General features: G+C 50.9%; 1 protein-coding gene across 1 annotated transcript; it reads left to right on the forward strand.

Moving 5' to 3' along the window:
• The first annotated feature begins 389 nt into the window (after nucleotides 1-389).
• Nucleotides 390-5734, forward strand: LOC149359758 (uncharacterized). Its single transcript, XM_089569133.1, has 2 exons — nucleotides 390-482; nucleotides 4147-5734. Exon 2 carries the CDS (start codon nucleotides 4167-4169, stop codon nucleotides 5589-5591), a length of 1425 nt encoding a protein of 474 aa, XP_089425259.1. The 5' UTR covers nucleotides 390-482; nucleotides 4147-4166; the 3' UTR covers nucleotides 5592-5734.
• The last annotated feature ends 16399 nt before the right edge of the window (nucleotides 5735-22133 follow it).

Here is a 22133-nt window from a genome sequence, read left to right on the forward strand (position 1 = left end):
CAAGCGGAACAGCTTTTCGACACGTAACAACAGCAGTTATGCCATATTCTTGTTTGGTCACGCCGGAAAAAAATAATTAACCTGCAGGTATGGGCGCGGCGCCTCCCGTCTCTACGAGGGTGTAGCAGACGACGCGCGAGATGCGTAGAAAAGCGCGACTGCAGCGCCGTTAGTTCCAGCGACGTCCACTATAGGCACGCCATCAAGCGGCGAGTATAGGGAGCTGCGAAACTGAAACTGTCTAAGAACGTTGTGTGAAACCACATTCACCGAGAGATGGCGTTACCAATCTGCGCGGCTCAAGGTGCGTCTAACTGAGCGAAGTATATTACTCTATATGCTGAGCGATCTTTTGGTTCCTCGGGCCAATCGGAGGAGAGTTCTCGAGGGTTTGAAAGTCGCGCCTGGACTATTCTTCGTCGCAGCGATGTAACGAGTTCAGGTTTGTTCTCCACAGAACGCAAAAACGCTGCCTCTGCCTTGTAAGTGGTTCTTTTTTGTGTATGCTTTGCTTTGCGATCGTGTACCGGGATTTAGGGTTCGATGTTCGAGGCCCCTGCATGAACTTTCATTGGACATCAGCGCTTCAAGACGGTTTCGCCGTTATGCGTGTGGCGACCGTTGTGAGCGACTACTATGGCGCCCTTCTCCTCTTAGGTGGCAGTGAATGCGGTATGGAATGCTTTGTGTTGTGTTGTGTTGGGTTTAGTGGCGCATAAGGAATGTACAGAATAGAATACACGTGAGGAAGGCCGCTGGAACGTATTCGTCGGAGAGAGCAGCTAGCTGGAAAATATTGCTCTGCGAGCGTGGTGCCAACGACGTAAGCCGCCAACGGTCGCCGCTCTTGATCGTGCCAGGTGATAACAGGCGTCTTTTTCTATTTTCGATTCATGTCGGGCAAAACTTCCGACAACGTCGTGAAGCTTGTGCTAGCGTTGCACTAACAGCCTTGTGCGTGGTTGTAGCGTCGTCATAGCTCCGGATACGGTGTAAGGCTCCGGCCAACTTTTTATTTCTTCGCCAGGAAAGGAGCTTGAACCGCGCGCTTGTAGTGACTGAGTTAAACCGCGCGCGTGTTCAAGAACTGAAGGGCAGGCAGTGTGCGCGATATACTTAATTTAATCATATTCTAAACAACGATCGATTCAAGCGCGGTATGCAACCCAAACACACAGAGCACGAATTCTTGTGTCATTATGAAAAAATCATGTCCTTGTTGACGAGTTTCACTCCGTGAGTTCATTGTGTGTGTGTGTGTGTGTGTGTGTGTGTGTGTGTGTGTGTGTGTGTGTGTGTGTGTGTGTGTGTGTGTGTGTGCGTGCGTGCGTGTGTGCGTGTGTGCGCGCGCGCGTGCGTGCGTGCGTCCGTGCGTGTGGCTGCAATTTCGCGTGGGATGATGCGGAAGTATTCGCTCGTCCATTGTAGCTTTAGTATGACGGGATTTTTGATATTACATGCTAAGCGGAATTAGCGTATCTGGAATAAGTGTAAGCTGGATATCTCTTTAAAAGCCTTTAAAGGCTCATTCTCCCGTCCGTCCGCCAGCGTTACATCCAGCACCTGGGGTGACTCATCGAAGAGCGCAGCTGACGTCATCTAACGAATGACGGGTGTCCACCGTGATATGTGAGACAGTTACTGTGTAATTTCCTTTCCTCAAATACAATTATTCTTTTCTCCATTATGACCCTTCTTTCACTTTTGTTGCGAAAGGAACACTACGCGAGTTGCCGAGCCATTTCGCGGAGGTGATCAAAGGCCATACTGCGCATGCGCGAGGAGCTGTGACGTCACATGGCGCACAGCTGGCGCTCCGCCGCCGTGCCGCCGCCGCTGCCGCGCGCTCTCTATCGCCTCCCTCTGTCTTCCTTGCTTTTGCTTTCGCAATCCTCCGGGTTTAACCAGAGCTAAACCACTACCAATTTTTCTTATTTCACTCCCACTTCCTTCCTTCCTCTACAAACGGATGACGGGTGTCCACCGGGATATGTGCAATGTCCTTTTCTTCATTACGGCTCGTCTTTCTCTTTCTTCTTTCACTCCCACTTCCTCCCTTCCTGTACGGTGCGGTTCGGGTGTCCACCGATATGACAGAGAATTACTGCGCCTTTTCCTTTCCTCAAAAAGCGTTGCGTTCAAAGGGCAAGGCATCGCGCCGAACGGGTGGTGGTGGTCCGTGGACTCGCTGGCAGCGCTACAGCACGCTGTCGCGTTCCACTCCTAAAGGCGAAACTTAGCGTCATTTATTAGCAGTCAATTAGTACTTAGTCATTAATCAGTAATTGACCATTGATTAGTAATTGTCATTACGTAGAAATTAGTCATTATGCCATTAATTATGTGTGACGTGATCAATGTTGACGTCACCAGCACCACAGAGGCAGTCAAAGTGGTGCGGAAAACGCTTCCGCCTCTACGCACTTTCGACAGTCAATGTGCCCGCTGAATTTCGTTTTCTTTTTAGATACGCTTTCGGTCCTTGCGTTTGTAGGCCTTTACGAGAACAGGACGATTGTGAGAGATCTGTGTTTCCAGCTTTTTTAGCTTTTCTTTTTAGATACGCTTTCGGTCCTTGCGCTTGTAGGCCTTTCCGAGAACAGGACGATTGTGAGAGATCTGTGTTTCCAGCTTTTTTAGCGGCGCTTTATTTCCCAAACAGACAGAAGGCCGCCGCGGTGGCTCAGTGGCTATGGTGCTCGGCTGCTGGCCCGAAAGACGCGGGTTCGATCCCGGCCGGTTGAATTTCTTTGGAGCAGAAATTCGAGACCCGTGTTCTGTGCGATGTCAGTGCACGTTAAAGAACCCCAGGTGGTCGAAATTTCCGGAGCCCTCCACTACGGCGTCTCTCATAGCCTTAGTCGCTTTGGGACGTTAAACCCCATAAACCAACCAACCAAACAGACAGAAACAAATGAGCAAACATTATCAGATGTGTATTAAAAGTGCTGCAACTTCGCTTCGGGCCACCCATCCTCTTTGGCACACTATTGCGAGCGACTGTGTGGGGTAAGCTTGCGGCGCGCCGTGCGGTCGACTGACTAATCAAGGCAGTAAGTGTGGGTATAACAGCGAGCGTTGTCGTGACGCTTGGTTTGGGAATCGCTAGAGCTGAGGGTCGAGGCTTAAAAGTCAGCCACGCGTGAAAAGGGCACACGTTTACGATCGGTGACAAGGCCTCACAAACGCAGAAAACTGCGGAACGTTGTGCTGTGTCCGCGTGCTTACTGTGCGCTGCGTTGCTTAAGTAGCGTCCTAACAACACAAGATGTACAGCGCAGTCGTCCACAGGCCGAACCCCGTGCCGTCTGCGCACCGCAGCGCGCAGAGCGACGTCTAGCGGCAGCTCCTGGTTCGAGATAACGCGTGTCTGATGCTCAGACAATACTCAAAGAAGCGCTATCTTGAACCAGGCGTTGCCGCTTGGCGGCGCTGTGGGTGCTGCAGAGCGCAGGTGGCAGGGAATTCGAGCGCTGTAGACAGGTCTGTGGGCGACAGTACTATCGGCATCAAATGAAATGCGAAGAGCGGAGCGCGTGGCCAATGGTACAGTTTACTACGTAAATTTCGACCACCTGGGGTTCTTTAACGTGCACTGACATAGCACCACACACGGGCCTCTAGAATTTCGCATCCATTGATATTCGACCGCTGTGGCCGGGATCGAACCCGTGTCTTTGGGGTCAGCAGCCGAGCACCATAACCACTGAGCCACTGTGGCTTCAGTGGACGGGATAGTAATGATGGCGATGGTGGTGGTGACGGTAAGAGTGTGATGCCATCATGCTAACGTTCCTTGTAATGCACCTAATTTGACTCAGTTAATTTACATTTTTAAACAGGTGGCTCATTGTGCAAGCACAAAAGGTGGCAGCCACTTCCAGCATTTAGCAGTAATGAGCTATATAAAAGCTGCAGGCAAGTGAAAGGTTTATTCAAAAAGGCGTGAGCGTCTTGGAAACCAATTAAAAAACAGATAGTTTACTCACTCCCTGTCTATTAGGAGAGCTCAAGCAACCTCTCGGCCGCTGAATTCAATTTCAAGGTTCTGAGAAATTTTGTTAAACCTGTACTGTGTCAAAAGTGTGCGCTAAGAAAACGCAGCTAAGACAACTACATGTTACATCTTTCGCTTTTGTACTCCAGGATGCTGCTTCCCATGAGCCATGGACGACTCGTGCGAACAGGCAGCATCGCCGAACCAGAACTCTGCCGGGGACACCTTGCGTGGACAGGCAGCATCGAGAAAGCACAACTGTGTCGGGGATGACTCATGTGGACAGGCAATGTCGCCGAACCAGAACTCTACAGAGGGCGACTCCTTCGCTTTTTGGCGCCACATTCCTCCCCCTCCGCTCTGGTTCCTGCCCAGTTTCCAGCTGCATCCGTACTACGGCGGTTTTACATGGCCAGCGTACCATCCCTATCAACAGTACTGGAATGGAACCTGCTATGGTTGGAATGGAGCCTACTATGGTTTCCCTGCACCGTATGCGCCCCAAGCCACGACACATTCTCAGTATCCTTCTACGGTCATGCAAGAAAGGCCTTCATATCAAGAGCCTACCAGCCTTGTGGGTGAGAGCTATGAAGCTGTGCCAATGGATATCTCACCTTGTGTCAGCCCTGTAAAGGCGGATGATGATGATGTCCGCAGGCTTAAAAGCTATGCATCAACGAGAACTGAAGAAGTATCCACACTGAAAGACACAAAGTACTCTCAAGCAATAAACGAATCACTCAACCCGCATAAAGCGCAAAAAGTTGACCCCCGCTTAGAAAGACACGGGCCTTGCAAGAGAAAAATGCTGGCCAGTGCCAAAGGTGAAGGAAGCGCTAATGTGGCAGAGCAGTGTTCGTGTGAAGTGAGATTAATCGAAGGTCAGAGAATTAATCGAAGGTCAGAGAAAGAGCCTCACAAAATGTCCCATGCCTCTGGAACGACGAAAACAGAAGTTGAGAGAACACATCAGGGACAGACTGCCGCCACTGAATCGACGTCTGTACCACCTTGCCGACCTGTGGGTGCTAGTTTTCAGAAAACCAGCGAGTGTCGCAAAACAGGGCTTGCTGGGTACACGAAGCAAACCGCTAAGCCCATTTCCGGGCTCATTCCAGTCGCCAGCGATCTTAGGTCCCGAACTGGTACCTTTGTCAAAAAACAAAGATCAAGGACCTTTGCTAAGATTGATTGCCTGACTGCAGGGGATACCCTCAGTTCAGGACAAGACTGCGGTCAAAAGCGACGGCCGGTATTTGAAAAGGCTGACCTGTCAAAAGGCAGGCAAGCTGAAAAGCCGTGTTTTATCTCGCGCCCACAAAAATTTGCTGAACATTCGTTGAATGAAGCAGCAAAGGGAGCTAGAGATGCTTGTGCTGGAGGGGTTTATGCTGCTGGTGATGCTGCCAATGGCCGTAAGCTATTGGGGTCATACACACCACATCCGGGAGTGGATATTTCTACTACAAATGCAATTCCCTTTGATGTCGGCCTATTCTTGGGCAGCAGTGTAGAGATTTTGCACGAACCGCTGGTGCTTTCGTCGGAACTTGAGAAGCTCGATGAAGGCTGGCTGTGGTGCTTTGAGTGACGCTGCGCTGAAGGTGCCTTTTCTTTCATCTCATCAGAAACGTTCCTCCTGTCACATACTTTTTTACCTGCTTCTTGTATGCGTTCTTAGTTCTACTGTGTTAAACGTGTGTTGCTCCAAATTAAATGTGTCGCCAAGGTAAACGTCAGTGTTCGAGCTCGATGTCTTGTTGACAAAGGTAAGTTTTGTGAGCCGTACATAGCTGCTATTTAAACGCGTTGAGGAAGCGCCACACTGAGAAAGTTTGTTCTTCCGCACTGTATATCAGTATATCAGAGTTTACCATTGTTGCGTTCCCTAGCAATTCCAGCGCTTGTTAAGGAGATGAAATTGAAGTTTCAAACTGGCAAACTCCGCATGAAGGAATAGAAAAAAATTGGCTGAAGGCTTAGCTTGGTTAAAGGGAAACTGAGGAGAAATTGAAGTTGACTTGCATCGACAGAATACCAGCTCCTGATTACAAAAACGCCATTCATACTGACAACAAAGCTCCTGTAACATAGAAAAGAGCAAGAACCAAAATACAGGTATCGCCGCCACAGGCCAAACTCGCAAGTACAAGCTTCATGGCGTCATAGCACAAAACAGTGCGAGACACGAGAAGCTACGAATCACTGAGGCGCAGCAAATGCATGTGCAAATCTCCTTGACGTCGCCAGATGGCGCCACGTACCCGATAGCTACGCGCGCTCCTGCCGCGCCGGGACCAATCAGCGCTTGCTCTCAGCGGTATGGGGCTCCCGGTATTCCGCTAACGGTAACAAGGTACACGGTATGCTAAAGGCGTCTATTTGCGAGAACTTCGTTGACGACTTCGAGAACGGGATCCATTGTAACGCTGGCAAAACGCCGGTGCAAATGTAAACGAAGCGACGGCCGCAATAGCCGATAGATGCCTTCAACGTGCGGCCGGCAGTAGCTTTCTTTTCGGCTGCTGCTGGACCGCACTGCTGGCCGCCAGAAATCACGGAGTCTGCGTTACGTCATGTGAATGTCATGTTTCACGTCACTTAGTTCTGTGTCGTCACAGCAGAATCCCAAGTTTGAATCAGAGCGGCGGGAAAAACTATTTCAACTTCGAATCCAAATTTCTTAGAAATAAATGCATCTTTCGCTGCCGGCCAAGTGGCAACAAAGCCATGAAATGCCGAACTATCGGATTTTGCTATAAAAAAAATAATAATAGAGCTCTCCTCAGTGTCCCTTTAAGCCTGGCTGATTGCGAAAGCAATAGCACCTGGCTGCGCTTGGTACTGCTGGTAGTTTCGTTTCTCGAATTCACGCGTAGCAGACTCGAACTCGCCAACCCTTATCTCTTGTTCTTCACGTCGCTGAGCCACGATGTCACCGTCTCGAATCACCACAATGCTCTGCTCTTTCTTCTTGGCTGTATACTGCAATCTTCTTTTAGCAAGCCGCTCTTCTTTCTGTTCCGGCGTTTCTTTCGCAGGGCGTTTTCTTCTCTTGTGATTATATCGCTCCGCACTACTCATAGATTCTTCTTCGGCATTAAGGAAAATTGATTAATTAATCGAAGTAATTATTGGAATTAATCTAATTAGTTAAGTCATTTAGACAATAATAAATGATTTCATTAATTAATTATTTGAGTTCCCTAATTGAATTAATTAAATCAATTTAATTCAGCTATCTAGATTAATGAGCCTCCATCGATAAGACGAGTTGGGCCCCGGCTCTCCTCTTGTCGTGACGTCACGTGGTAGCGCGCCGGAGCGAAGGATGAAGCTCCATCGATGGCAGAAAAGTGCAAGCAGTATTGCTTTCGCAATAAAAGCAATGCTTTTAGTATTTGCCGCGAGGGACAAGTGCGTTGTCTCTTTTCCCCTTTGAATGCCTTCAGAATTTTTTCTCGACCTGTGAGTATTGTCTTCTAAAATCTAGTTGCCTAGATAACAAGGCTGTCAGAAGGGCAGCATAAGCGAATTCTCACCTAGCTTCCAGCACCAAATTTGACTCCTGTGCGTATGGAATCCAGGCCATGAGAATGAAAGCGGCAGCATGATCCTGAAGGGGTCCAGACAAAAGCTTGAACATGCTAAACAAACTCGCTCAGATGGCGTCCATCTTCCTCCAAAATTGCATGTCGGCACCATTTGCACTGGCCAGAAGAAGCATACCCTCCTCGAGTGACCTTTGCCTTTATACCAATATGAAGGCACAAGCCGAGTCAGGTAAATATGTAATGAATAACCGAAGCTTGTAAAGCTGTCCTGATTAAGACAATTCCATTCTATAAACTGTCTGCACATAATCTTAAACCGGCTGAGTTGAGACCTTCACTGCCTACCCGTGTGTACGTGCATGTCTATGTGCTTGCATGTATGTGTTCGTTGCTTCCAACAGAGTGTCAAGCAAGATCAGCCTTCAGCAAAGCTCTCGGAACCAAGGCTGGGAGATCGCGAAGGCTGTCGAATCTAATCCGCAAGGAATTGTCGGTCCGTCCTACGTACTGCATTTCGCACTCGCCACACTCCAGCGTGCATACAAAGTGCCTCGAATCAATGCTTAGATTTTCCCTAATAGAATGCTTGAAAATTGCGTATGTCCTTTGAGCGACTGTTGTCGTCCCCATGTGCGTGCAGTCCTGGAATCTACTTTCTGCTGAAGGCAGGGAACTTACGGCCTTCGGTTACTTATATTAGAGTGGGCCACGCAGTTTTGTGGACTCTGGTCGTCTGTAGGTCAGACGGTAAACGGCGGAGGAGACTTAGATCTGTTGGCTAAAAGTTGCATGACTTCAATTGTGATGAATAGGCCTCGTACAAACTAAATTTTCCCTTTATAATAAATGTTGTAAAAATTCGCCTTACACTGAGGGATTTTAAAACACTTGTCGGAGGACGTTGTCGCTGCCATGCGAAACTCGTGATAGCTTTGCGGCTATAACTGCTGCCCGTTATTGTAAAGTAAATGCGCCAAAAACCACACACACACACACACACACACACACAAGAGGAAGGGACAGAGAGCCTCTTCCTTCCTTTTCTCTGGAGAGTTAGTGCTTTAATATGTTATGTCTTATAGTGCGTGTCACCAGGGGTTTCCCCAGAAATTGACATTAGGGGAAGTTGGGTACGGTATTGTTCTTAGAAGGTCGCGGCCAAGTACTACACCAAAGTGGCCAAGTCCTTTTGTGGTAAGGGAATGCGTTGTTGTCGGCTCTGGTCAACGAGATCAGGCCCCACCCTAGGCCTGGTTATGCAACTTCATCGACACGCGATGTTTTTTTTTTCTAACTCGCTGGAGAATTGCGCTGCACCGGGATTCGAACCCTGGTCCTCTTGGATGCGAGGCGGATGCACTACCTCTACGCCATCGCTGCCCTAGGGTGTATTGACAGCGTAGGGTGTATAATTATCTACCTACCCAGCTACATGCCTCCATGCCAGCCTGCCTGTTGTCTCGGGCTGGGCAATATTATTTTTTCATTTTGCCCACACTACCTCGTGTGCATTCGTCCGTCCGTCGGTCTGTCAGGTCGCGCGCAGTAATTATTTATTTAAGTTAATAAAGGCATGTCTCAGAGTATAGCGTTAGCCTTTTCGCAAGTATTCAGAACCGTCCGCGGCAGCATTTCTGCTCGCTGCATGTATTTTACAGGATTTTGCTCCAGTGGACTCCCCTGTGCCTTTATGTGTATTTAAAAAGCATCAAAACGCGGGAGCCAAAACCTTCAACGAAACTTTTATTTTCTATGAAAAGTGGTAGACTCCTAGCCCCGAAGACAAAACGATAGCCTCCGGGTATTTGCTGTCCACCGTTACGACCGCCAGTCCATTCTTGACGAGATTAGTCAATGTATTTGTTGTTTGCGAGCAAGGCCCGCACTAACCTTCCAGTGATGAGATTTGCCGTGCACACTTTGTGGCTGTGACATGTATCGTTTTGGCAGGGAAGACCGCGAAAAGTGAGGCAGAACTGCCGCCTTTAGGTTAACAAGTGTTTCTTCTAAGCAAAAAATTAACACCAGATTTCAGGAACTCCTTCATCACAGCGATCTCCGGTCACGCGGGCATTCCCAGCAATGAGGTGACTCGCCAGCCTGCCTGCGATACTCTACACCGGGCGCCGGGGATCATATGGACGAGTCCACATGAACCGACGGTGCTTACAAACGCTGTTCACGAATACTAGACGCGGAAAAAATTGGACTTAGCTGATTTATTACAACCACACCCAACCTCATCGAAACGTGAAGCTCGCATTCTTCGCCGAATACGTTTTGATCTGCTTCATACGCCGTCCAAATTTTATCTCTACTGGTACACTTCCACACCTCAGTGCCGAAACTGTCCACGCACAAATGCAGGCATATAACAGTGCCACTCGGTGAAAACGACTTTTTTTTTTTACTCTGTTAAAACCAGTTCTGTTCCCCGTGCGCGCAGACGCTGCACTGCAAAGTATGCAGCCCGCACCGCCTTCATTCAACACGCGTTATATGCAGATGATATTACAATTTGGACCACTCAGGGGAGCCTTGGGGACATGGAGGACCGCCTTCAGCAGGCTGCTTCCATAGTCGATGCGTATGCTAATGACTGTGGGCTCCAATGTGCTCCAGCGAAATCAGAGCTTCTGCATGTCAGAGCGAACCCAAAGGATAGGACAGCAATACACATCTCTCTGTCAGGAGGTCCTATTAGAGAGGTGGAGGAGCTCCGTATTCTGGGCCTTTTCATTCACCAGAGACTCAGACCGGACTCCACTATTGCGAAACTCAAGAGAGTAGGCGAACAGGTAGGGCGCATGATCCGCCGCGTTTCCAACAAGCGGGGTGGTCTGCGGGGCAGGGACGCGCTTCGGCTCGTCTATGCCTTCGTGACTAGCCGGATCCTCTACGCCGTGCCATATCTCCGCACTACTAAGCAAGACGAGGCGCGAATAGACGCCATCATCCGCAAGGCAACTAAGCGAGCCCTGGATCTCCCGGTGGCTACCTCTAATGCCAAACTCAAGGCATTGGGGGTGCTAAACTCCTACCAGGAGCTGCGGGAGGCCCACCTCGTGAACCAATACACGCGGCTCACGCAGACGGCTCCTGGGCGCCGCCTGCTAAACCGCTTACACATCCAACACGACAGCACTCCAGAGGAGGCGGAGCGTATCCCAGTACTATGGCGCCATATGCTCTGGGTCTCCCCGCTCCCCCGTAACATGGACACCGACATGCATGAAAACAGACGACAAGCGCGGGCTCGGGCTCTTGAGAGACAACACGGCTCCCGACCCGGTGTATATTATGTAGACGTAGCAGGGCCATCGCCCACGGGATTTTACTCGGCCGCTGTCGTTCACCAGGAAATGCACGTTGATGGACTCTCCTTTCGAGCCCCGAATTCAATGCGGGCCGAGGAAGTAGCGATAGCGCTTGCTGCCGCCCACGCCAATTCGAGAATAATCATCACGGACTCCCGAAAAGCATGTGAACATTACTTGGCAGGGGAGATCTCCCCCTTAGCTGCTTGTATTCTACGACGGACTGCCACTGATCCAACACCCAAACGAATCATTTGGGCTCCTGGCCACCAGGGCTTACGAGGTAATGAGGCCGCTGACGCGGCTGCCCGAGCGCTTACTCACCGGGCTCCTCATCCCAGCTCTTCTGGCTCGGAGACTAACCAGCCGCTGCTGCGATTCAGGGAAATATTAACACATTATAGCGACAACCACCGCCTTTTCCCGGCCCCTGCAAAAGGGCTGAGTAAGACGGAGGAGCGAACTTTAAGGCGCCTGCAGGCAGGTACTCTACTCTGTCCTGCAATAATAAAACATTACGATGCTAACACGGATGGGCGATGCCCACACTGTGGGGAGACCTGTGATATCTTCCACATGGTGTGGGCATGTACTCAAAATCCCCACCTCCCCACCTCCCCCCCTCCCCTACCCCTTCCAGAGAGGCATGGGAGACTGCCCTCCTAAACTGCTCCTCGCTTGAGTCCCAAAGGGCTCTGGTGAAACGGGCGCGAGACGGGGCCTCGTCGTGCGGTGTCCCGGACTAGGGACGCCGACCATGTAGCGGGGCCACTCTGTGGCTCCCAAACTCTTTTTTACAATATAAAAGTTTTCACCACCACCACCACCGCCTTCCCTCTCGAAGATGGCTCTCTCCAGAAAGCGGGGTGGCGGGGTTATTTTGGGGAGGAGGAGGATATAGAAGAGGAAAGGCAGGGAGGTTAACCGAAATAATAATCGGTTTGCTACCCTACACGGGGGGGAAGGGGGTGAGGGGATAAAAAAAAGAAAGAGAAAGGAGTGTAACAGAAAATTGAAGTCACTATAAAACGTCACTGTTCGTTAAAGTCACAGCCTATCGTGCAGGCCAGAAGTTCTCAAGAAGCGGAGCAGTGCCTTGCAGGCCTTCTCCGCCGACGACCGCCGCGGCCAGGGGCCGAGAATCTTCATTTCCGTGAAAGGGAGTGTATCTAGGCGCTCCAGCGCACGGCTGAGAGACTGCCTTTCGGTGGTGTAGGCAGGGCAGTCACAAAGAATGTGGGTTATGGTCTCGTCTTGCCCGCAGATGGAACATGCAGGACTATCAGCCATACCGATTAAGAATGAGTAGTGATTGGTGAACGCTACACCAAGCCAGAGGCGACACAGCAAAGTTTCTTCTCGTCGTGGTAGGCCTGATGGTAGCCGGAGCTTCAGGTCTGGGTCCAAGGATTGTAAACGGGAATTGCAAAATTGGCCGGAATTCCACGCGGCAAGCGTGATGTCCCGCGCAAGTGCGCGAAGCCTGCTCGCTGCATCCGATCTCGAAATGGGGATCGATACAAAATCGCCGTCGTCGTGCGCAGTTCGCGCGACCTCATCCGCGCGGTGATTACCTGCTATGCCGCTGTGCCCCGGTATCCATTGGTAGATAATGTCATGCCCTTTGTTGATGGCAGAGTGATGTAGCTGTCGAATTTCTGCGACCAGTTGTTCATGGGCTCCACGGCGAAGAGCAGCTTGTAAGGCTTGGAGGGCAGCTTTCGAATCGGTGAAAATAGACCACCGCTGAGGGCGCTGCTGACTGATGCATTCAATGGCGACACGAAGAGCGGTGAGTTCTGCACCCGTCGAAGAAGTGCGGTGACCTGTCCTAACTCTAATTTCTGTAGTGCTTGCGGGTATGACGACGGAGCCAGAAGAAGATATAGGGTTCACTGAGCCGTCGGTGTAAACGTGCACCCGGTTTGCATGGTGCTCATGTAAATATTCAAGGGTGACTTGTTGTAGTTCTGTCGGCGATAAGTCTATCTTTTTCCTGATGCCATGTATCGAAAGAAGCACACGGGGATTATGCAGGCTCCAAAGTGGCGAGGACGGTCTAGAGGCAGGTGTAAACTGGGACGGCAGAATGGCGGGATGTGCGTCAATGACGTCTGTAAACGATGTGCGCGGCCTGGTAATAGGAAGACTGGCAAGATGGTGAGAGGGAACCCGGGAAATGTGCCGGAAATGTGCCCTCAGTGCGTCAACTGTTAAGTAGGTAGGGATTGGATGCTCCTGGGCGATAAGTACAGATGCGGCCGTAGAGGCACATTTTGGCAATCCTAGGCAAGTCCGGAGAGCTTGAGCTTGAGCGCTCTGCAGACTTCGTATGTTTGTTTTTCGAATATTTCCAAGTACAGGGAGGCTGTAGCGAAGAAATCCCATGAATAAGGCGTTGTAGAGCTGCATCATCGACCGCACCGACGCTCCCCACGACTTTCCCCCAAGAAAGGCGAGAACGTGAGAAATCGCTGTCAGTCTCTTTTTCATGTATGAGATATGAGGGGTCCATGATAGATTTCGGTCGATGATTACTCCCAGAAACCGATGGCTCTTTACGTAGGGTATTGCTGTGCCGTTTATGCATACGGTATAAGGAGACATGTTCTTTCGTGTAAAGGCAACCAGCGAGCACTTTTCGGTTGAAATCTGTAGGCCTTGCTGGCGAAGGTAGGCAGCAAGAATACTTGACGCCTTTTGAAGTCTCGCTCGAACTTGTGGGCGCGTAACTCCAGATGCCCAGATACAGATGTCATCCGCATATATTGAGAGTTGCGCCGACTGTGGTAGTATATCGACAAGCCCGACAAGTGTAAGGTTGAACAGCGTTGGGCTGAGCACTCCACCCTGCGGGACTCCACGGGAAGTGAAATGAGAAGATGTTGGGCCTTCCTCTGTCTGCACAAAGAGAGATCTGTTGGATAAATAACTACGTATCCAGCAGAATACGCGGCCACCAAGCTCGGCAGTTTCCAGAGCGTCCAAAATAGCCTGGTGGGTTACATTGTCGTATGCGCCCTTTACATCCAGGAACAACGCCGCGGTCAAGCGCTTCAAATGTTTTTGGCGCTGGACGGATGACACTAGGTCGACCACGCTGTCGATTGAAGAGCGTCCACGTCGAAACCCGGACATTATATCCGGATATATGCGGTAGCGCTCCAGGTACCACTCAATGCGTGTAAGTACCATCCTTTCCAGTACTTTGCCAACACAACTAGCCAGCGCAATTGGACGGTATGATGTCAGGTCAAGAGGCGATTTCCCTGGTTTCAGGAGCGGAACTAGACGACTGGACTTCCAATCGTCTGGGACTGTGCCCTCATTCCAAGATTTGTTGTAATGCTCCAGAAGGACACGCCTAGCTTCTTGTCCAAGGTTTGCAAGTGCAGTGTATGGCACACCGTCGGGTCCCGGCGATGATGATCGTCTGCAACAAGCCAGCGCAGAATCAAGTTCCTCCACGGAGAAGGGAAGGTCCATCCGAGAATCCCGAGAAGCAGGAACATCGCTGCAATGCCGCGTCGCAGATGGGGAAGATGGTCCTGCTACCCTAGCGCAGAAATCCTCAGCTACCTCGACCTCGCCACGTCGTTGGAAGAGTGAAAGAGACTTGAAAGGGTGCAGCTGGTGTGGGGATGTTCGAAGGCCATGAACTACATTCCAGATGCGTGACAACGGTTTCCGTGGATCAAGCGTTTCACAGAATGACCTCCAACGTTGTGCCTGTACTGCTTGAATTCTGCGCTGAATTTTCTTTTGCATGCGCCTCGCATCTCTGAGGTCAAGGCTCGACTTTGTGCGTCGGTACCTACGCTCGGCCCTACGCCGCAGTGATCGCAGGCGCTGCAATTCCATATCGAATTCCGTGTACTTTTTAATTGGAGTGAATAACCGTGTCGCGTTCTCCATGGCCTCCTTAACTTTCCCTTCAAAACTTGCGGATGAACCTTCTCTTGATGCATATTCCATAAGTGCTTGAAACACTGACCAATCGATGCGTCGCATGCGTGTGGCAGAGGTGCATGTGGAAAGGCCAGTAATGGTCAGATATGTAGGGATATGGTCACTGCCGCGGGTTTCAATATCCGAAAACCACCGTACATCGCTGATAAGGCATCGAGAAACGAACGCCAAGTCAAGGCAGCTGCTGTAGGTTGTCCCTCGAATATAAGTTGGGGAGCCTTCATTTAAACACTGAAGATCATGGTCAGAAGCGAAGGACACAAGTTTCCGTCCCCTAATGTTCATTCTAACGCCTCCCCACATGGTGTGGTGAGCGTTAAAGTCACCCATGACGATCCAAGGGCCGGGTGTAAGCGCGATCAGGTCACTCAGTCGTGCGGCGTCAAATCGACTTGATGGAGACAAATACGCACCCACAAGCGTAAACGTGAGATTACGCCTCTTCACTGTTAGACAAACGTACTGGTTGTCGTTATTAGGGGGAACTGGATGAAGCACATATGTAAGTTCACGCCGAATGTAGATGATGACTTTACTGTTCCCTCGGTGCGTGGGAGATGCAAACGCCTCGTAACCTGACAGTCGCAATATCTTCGGCACATTAGGCTCACAAATGATAAGGATGGGGAAATTGTTTACGTAAACGTACTGCCGAATATCTGAAATTCGGGGCTGAAGTCCGCGGGCATTCCATTGAAAAATAGAGGCTTGCCTCAGCTGCTTTTGAAATGTTAATGCTTGGGGAGCCATTGTTCCTGCTACTGTAACGCCGCTAGGACTGGTGTTAGCGCGTCTAGTACTTGCAGCGCATTCTGTGCCGCTGGCGTACGCAGGCCTGCCAGCACAGCGCGGATGGCACTCAGGATGGACTTCAGCATTGCCATAACCTGTAGTTCTTGGCCATGGCTGAGATCTTGGCCTTTCTCCGGATCAACAGTAGGCGCCGAACTTGGAGATGGCATTGACTTTCCTGACCCAGTGGATGTGGGAGGTTTCGGGAGTGACGGCCAGGTAACGGCCGATGCAGCAAGTCCGGCCTCATCAACTGTCGGGCTCCCTTGGTGTAATACGGCAGGCGGAGGAGGAGGACAAGATGCAGCAGTGCTAGAGACCTCTCTGTCAAAAGTGGCGGCTTTCTTAGAGGACCTTCGACGACGCGACCGACGTCGTCGCACCTTAGCAGCGGCCTCTCTGTGCGTGGAATGGTCTCGAACCATTTGTTTCAACACTGCTCGTTCATTCTTGAGGCGTGGGCAGTCTTTCGAAGAGGAATCGTGAAGGCCACGGCAGTTGGCACACTTCAGGGTAGTCGCGCGGCAAACGTCGCCGCAATGTGCATCAGAACATCTAGAGCACACAATGTTGTTCTTGCAGACGCCACTCACGTGTCCGATCTTCATGCACTTTCTACATTGCAGTGGCTTGGGCACGAAAGGTCGAACTGGGTGGCGAAAATGCCCAACTTTCACATACGACGGTATGCAGTCACCCTGGAATGTGAGCTTGATGCACTGAGATCTTCCAAGGCGCTGAACTGCCATTATAGAGATGCTGTTGGACGCTGGCTTGATTAAAATAGGCAAATCAGCGTCAGCGATGGAAATGTCGACGTTGTAAATGACGCCTGCTGTAGTGCCGCTGTCTTGGAGGACATGGAGCGTACGCTGATGTCGCCGAGTTTGGTAACGGCGGACAGACTTTGCAGTGCGCTGCGCTCCGTGACATCAATGGCGATAATGTTCTTGTAAGGGTTGACTCGCACGTCTTTAATCCCCCCAGGCACGAGGCCCTCAAGGAACATAGACGTGGCTTGCCTGTTCAGGTGGTTGAGGTTTCCGGTTGGCGTTTCAGGCACAAACAAGATGGTATGCGTCGGGGGACCTCGCGTCTTGATGACTGTAGACGTGCTTGATGAGGACGACTCCTCACGTCGGCGCAGTCTTCGCTTGGCCTTCTTGCTGAGGACTGGTACGATCCCGTCGTCCGTCGAAGAGTCTTCACTGGCCGCCGAGTACACCTCGGTAGCCTGGCTACTTGCGTCACTGAGATGGTAGAGACGCTTCCTCTGGGCGGCCGCTGCCGACCCGCCGGGTTCCAAGGGAGGCCCATGAGCCTCCACTTCCATCGCCGTATGTGAAAGGGAGCGGCGCCTCCCTGCTTATAGCACAAATTGCAAAAAAACTGCAGAGGCGTGAAGGCAACGTTCTAGTAAGTATTTTGGGGACAATAGTTAAAAGCTATGCTGGCTTCGCCTACCCGGAACAGGTAGGCGTGAGTCATCTGTGGACACACGCTCCCCACTGCATTTTTCCTTTCGATCCGTGACTACCGAAACTGGCCGCGCCTTCTCGCTTCTGCGAGGCACAAGAATCTCTTTCTTGGAAGAACAGGTGCAGCGATCTTCTCCCCATTTCCGCCTGACATGGTCGGCAATAAGGATGGATGCGCAGGCTTGGCGGATGCGCAAAACGTTACTGGAAAAGGTGCATTGGCCGCGATCGGCCACGACAACCATCACGCATGCAAGCAAGCTCTTGGCTGCTAACGATCAAAATAATCACTAATATTCGGTGCATGTGCTTTCATACTGATTACATATCTGCTGCCGTCGCGGTGGTTCAGTGGTTGTGGTGCTCGGCTGCTGACCCAAAAGACGCGGGTTCGATCCCGGCCGCGGCGGCTAGAATTTCTTCGGAGGAGAAATTCTAGAGACCCGTGTACTGTGCGATGTCAGTGCACGTTAAAGAACCCCAGGTGGTCGAAATTTCCGGAGCCCTCCACTACGGCGTCTCTCATAGCCTTAGTCGCTTTGGGACGTTAAACCCCTTAAACCTAACCTAACCATTTATGTATATTAAAAACAAAAGGGCCCCTAGGCCCCTACTGCTCAGATATAATAATAATAATAATAGAAATTATTTATTTGAAATCGAAGCAGTAATACTTGCGCTGACTGTCGTGGCTTGGTAGGGGTGCGGTAATGCTCTTTCTTTTGCTTCCGCTTCGTAGGGATCACGGCTCGGAGCCAAAATACTTGCGCCAAATGCTTGCACTTCACCACAGGGCCAAGGCCGTGCGATGGGACGCACTCACGTGTGCGCGCGCGCCTTCGTTTGTATTCCACAAAAAGGTCTGAGGTTCAACCCGGCTGAATCTAGTGGACGAGCGAAAGAGAAGCTGTGTGACGTCATTTCTGCGTCATCGCATGACGTCACATCAGGCGATGCGGATCCCAGCCTAAAGGTTTCAAGGTGAAAGGTCAGGTGACCGCTGGTCATCGGTTGCGTGGTTGCTGGTCATTAGCTATGACCATACCATACAAACATACCATGGCTACGCGCAGCACATAATCATACATTGTTAGTCTTTGGGGTATGTGCTTGGTTTGACCTTGGTTGGACTTTAAGGTCAAACGCGCAAAGCCAGGCGAATCTCTGAGTTGTACCTCGAGCTTTCGCTCTGAAATATTTTCTTTGTTTTTTCCGGTGACCGCGGGACAAACACTCACTAATATTGCTTTTTTTTTTTTTGTAGAAATGAAAATCACGCAGTTCCTGGTCGATTTTCGTACATTCGAGTTTCGCTTTCCGTGCCCCGACTTAATGTCTACCAGTAGGTGTTTTGCTCTAAGGAAAGCAAAAATGGGGAAGTGGTCTGCTATATACTGACGTCATATACGCCAGTTTTAATATTTTGGTCACACAGGATGCGTTCTATGATAGTGACGGATGTTGGTGTTTTCCTAGTGGGTTCTGTAATTAAGTTTCCGAAATTACACGAATCAATAGCACCATATAATCAATGTTTCCATCTCCTGTAGTATCAGTATCATCTGTAGCTATTACAGGCCGTTTGTGTTTTTTGTTCCGAGTAGCAAGAATGTTTTCCATTCCGTCTAAAAATTTGTGTGCATTTGAGCTGGGGGGGGGGGGGGGGGGATGAGACCTGTACACAACACAGGCTGTTATACCGGGGGGCAATGTGATGAAAAGAGGTTCTGTGTCCTCATTATTGAGAGAAATGTCATTGTGAACAACGTATCGGAACGAAGACTTCACAAGAAAGGACACACCCCCACCACGGGTTCCTGGGGTTCTTTAACGTGCACTGACATCGCACAGTACACGGGTCTCTAGAATTTCTCCTCCGAAGAAATTCTAGCCGCCGCGGCCGGGAGCGAACCCGCGTCTTTTGGGTCAGCAGCCGAGCACCACAACCACTGAACCACCGCGACGGCAGCAGATATGTAATCAGTATGAAAGCACATGCACCGAATATTAGTGATTATTTTGATCGTTAGCAGCCAAGAGCTTGCTTGCATGCGTGATGGTTGTCGTGGCCGATCGCGGCCAATGCACCTTTTCCAGTAACGTTTTGCGCATCCGCCAAGCCTGCGCATCCATCCTTATTGCCGACCATGTCAGGCGGAAATGGGGAGAAGATCGCTGCACCTGTTCTTCCAAGAAAGAGATTCTGGTGCCTCGCAGAAGCGAGAAGGCGCGGCCAGTTTCGGTAGTCACGGATCGAAAGGAAAAATGCAGTGGGGAGCGTGTGTCCACAGATGACTCACGCCTACCTGTTCCGGGTAGGCGAAGCCAGCATAGCTTTTAACTATTGTCCCCAAAATACTTACTAGAACGTTGCCTTCACGCCTCTGCAGTTTTTTTGCAATTTGTGCTATAAGCAGGGAGGCGCCGCTCCCTTTCACATACGGCGATGGAAGTGGAGGCTCATGGGCCTCCCTTGGAACCCGGCGGGTCGGCAGCGGCCGCCCAGAGGAAGCGTCTCTACCATCTCAGTGACGCAAGTAGCCAGGCTACCGAGGTGTACTCGGCGGCCAGTGAAGACTCTTCGACGGACGACGGGATCGTACCAGTCCTCAGCAGGAAGGCCAAGCGAAGACTGCGCCGACGTGAGGAGTCGTCCTCATCAAGCACGTCTACAGTCATCAAGACGCGAGGTCCCCCGACGCATACCATCTTGTTTGTGCCTGAAACGCCAACCGGAAACCTCAACCACCTGAACAGGCAAGCCACGTCTATGTTCCTTGAGGGCCTCGTGCCTGGGGGGATTAAAGACGTGCGAGTCAACCCTTACAAGAACATTATCGCCATTGATGTCACGGAGCGCAGCGCACTGCAAAGTCTGTCCGCCGTTACCAAACTCGGCGACATCAGCGTACGCTCCCATGTCCTCCAAGACAGCGGCACTACAGCAGGCGTCATTTACAACGTCGACATTTCCATCGCTGACGCTGATTTGCCTATTTTAATCAAGCCAGCGTCCAACAGCATCTCTATAATGGCAGTTCAGCGCCTTGGAAGATCTCAGTGCATCAAGCTCACATTCCAGGGTGACTGCATACCGTCGTATGTGAAAGTTGGGCATTTTCGCCACCCAGTTCGACCTTTCGTGCCCAAGCCACTGCAATGTAGAAAGTGCATGAAGATCGGACACGTGAGCGGCGTCTGCAAGAACAACATTGTGTGCTCTAGATGTTCTGATGCACATTGCGGCGACGTTTGCCGCGCGACTACCCTGAAGTGTGCCAACTGCCGTGGCCTTCACGATTCCTCTTCGAAAGACTGCCCACGCCTCAAGAATGAACGAGCAGTGTTGAAACAAATGGTTCGAGACCATTCCACGCACAGAGAGGCCGCTGCTAAGGTGCGACGACGTCGGTCGCGTCGTCGAAGGTCCTCTAAGAAAGCCGCCACTTTTGACAGAGAGGTCTCTAGCACTGCTGCATCTTGTCCTCCTCCTCCGCCTGCCGTATTACACCAAGGGAGCCCGACAGTTGATGAGGCCGGACTTGCTGCATCGGCCGTTACCTGGCCGTCACTCCCGAAACCTCCCACATCCACTGGGTCAGGAAAGTCAATGCCATCTCCAAGTTCGGCGCCTACTGTTGATCCGGAGAAAGGCCAAGATCTCAGCCATGGCCAAGAACTACAGGTTATGGCAATGCTGAAGTCCATCCTGAGTGCCATCCGCGCTGTGCTGGCAGGCCTGCGTACGCCAGCGGCACAGAATGCGCTGCAAGTACTAGACGCGCTAACACCAGTCCTAGCGGCGTTACAGTAGCAGGAACAATGGCTCCCCAAGCATTAACATTTCAAAAGCAGCTGAGGCAAGCCTCTATTTTTCAATGGAATGCCCGCGGACTTCAGCCCCGAATTTCAGATATTCGGCAGTACGTTTACGTAAACAATTTCCCCATCCTTATCATTTGTGAGCCTAATGTGCCGAAGATATTGCGACTGTCAGGTTACGAGGCGTTTGCATCTCCCACGCACCGAGGGAACAGTAAAGTCATCATCTACATTCGGCGTGAACTTACATATGTGCTTCATCCAGTTCCCCCTAATAACGACAACCAGTACGTTTGTCTAACAGTGAAGAGGCGTAATCTCACGTTTACGCTTGTGGGTGCGTATTTGTCTCCATCAAGTCGATTTGACGCCGCACGACTGAGTGACCTGATCGCGCTTACACCCGGCCCTTGGATCGTCATGGGTGACTTTAACGCTCACCACACCATGTGGGGAGGCGTTAGAATGAACATTAGGGGACGGAAACTTGTGTCCTTCGCTTCTGACCATGATCTTCAGTGTTTAAATGAAGGCTCCCCAACTTATATTCGAGGGACAACCTACAGCAGCTGCCTTGACTTGGCGTTCGTTTCTCGATGCCTTATCAGCGATGTACGGTGGTTTTCGGATATTGAAACCCGCGGCAGTGACCATATCCCTACATATCTGACCATTACTGGCCTTTCCACATGCACCTCTGCCACACGCATGCGACGCATCGATTGGTCAGTGTTTCAAGCACTTATGGAATATGCATCAAGAGAAGGTTCATCCGCAAGTTTTGAAGGGAAAGTTAAGGAGGCCATGGAGAACGCGACACGGTTATTCACTCCAATTAAAAAGTACACGGAATTCGATATGGAATTGCAGCGCCTGCGATCACTGCGGCGTAGGGCCGAGCGTAGGTACCGACGCACAAAGTCGAGCCTTGACCTCAGAGATGCGAGGCGCATGCAAAAGAAAATTCAGCGCAGAATTCAAGCAGTACAGGCACAACGTTGGAGGTCATTCTGTGAAACGCTTGATCCACGGAAACCGTTGTCACGCATCTGGAATGTAGTTCATGGCCTTCGAACATCCCCACACCAGCTGCACCCTTTCAAGTCTCTTTCACTCTTCCAACGACGTGGCGAGGTCGAGGTAGCTGAGGATTTCTGCGCTAGGGTAGCAGGACCATCTTCCCCATCTGCGACGCGGCATT

This window comes from Amblyomma mixtum, chromosome 2 (genome assembly GCF_055824585.1).
Source record: "Amblyomma mixtum isolate Tamu chromosome 2, ASM5582458v1, whole genome shotgun sequence".
Lineage (NCBI taxonomy): Eukaryota > Metazoa > Arthropoda > Arachnida > Ixodida > Ixodidae > Amblyomma > Amblyomma mixtum.

Excerpts from the sequence above, each read along its gene's own strand:
- LOC149359758 (XM_089569133.1), top strand. The coding sequence starts at position 4,167 with ATGGACGACTCGTGCGAACAGGCAGCATCGCCGAACCAGAACTCTGCC.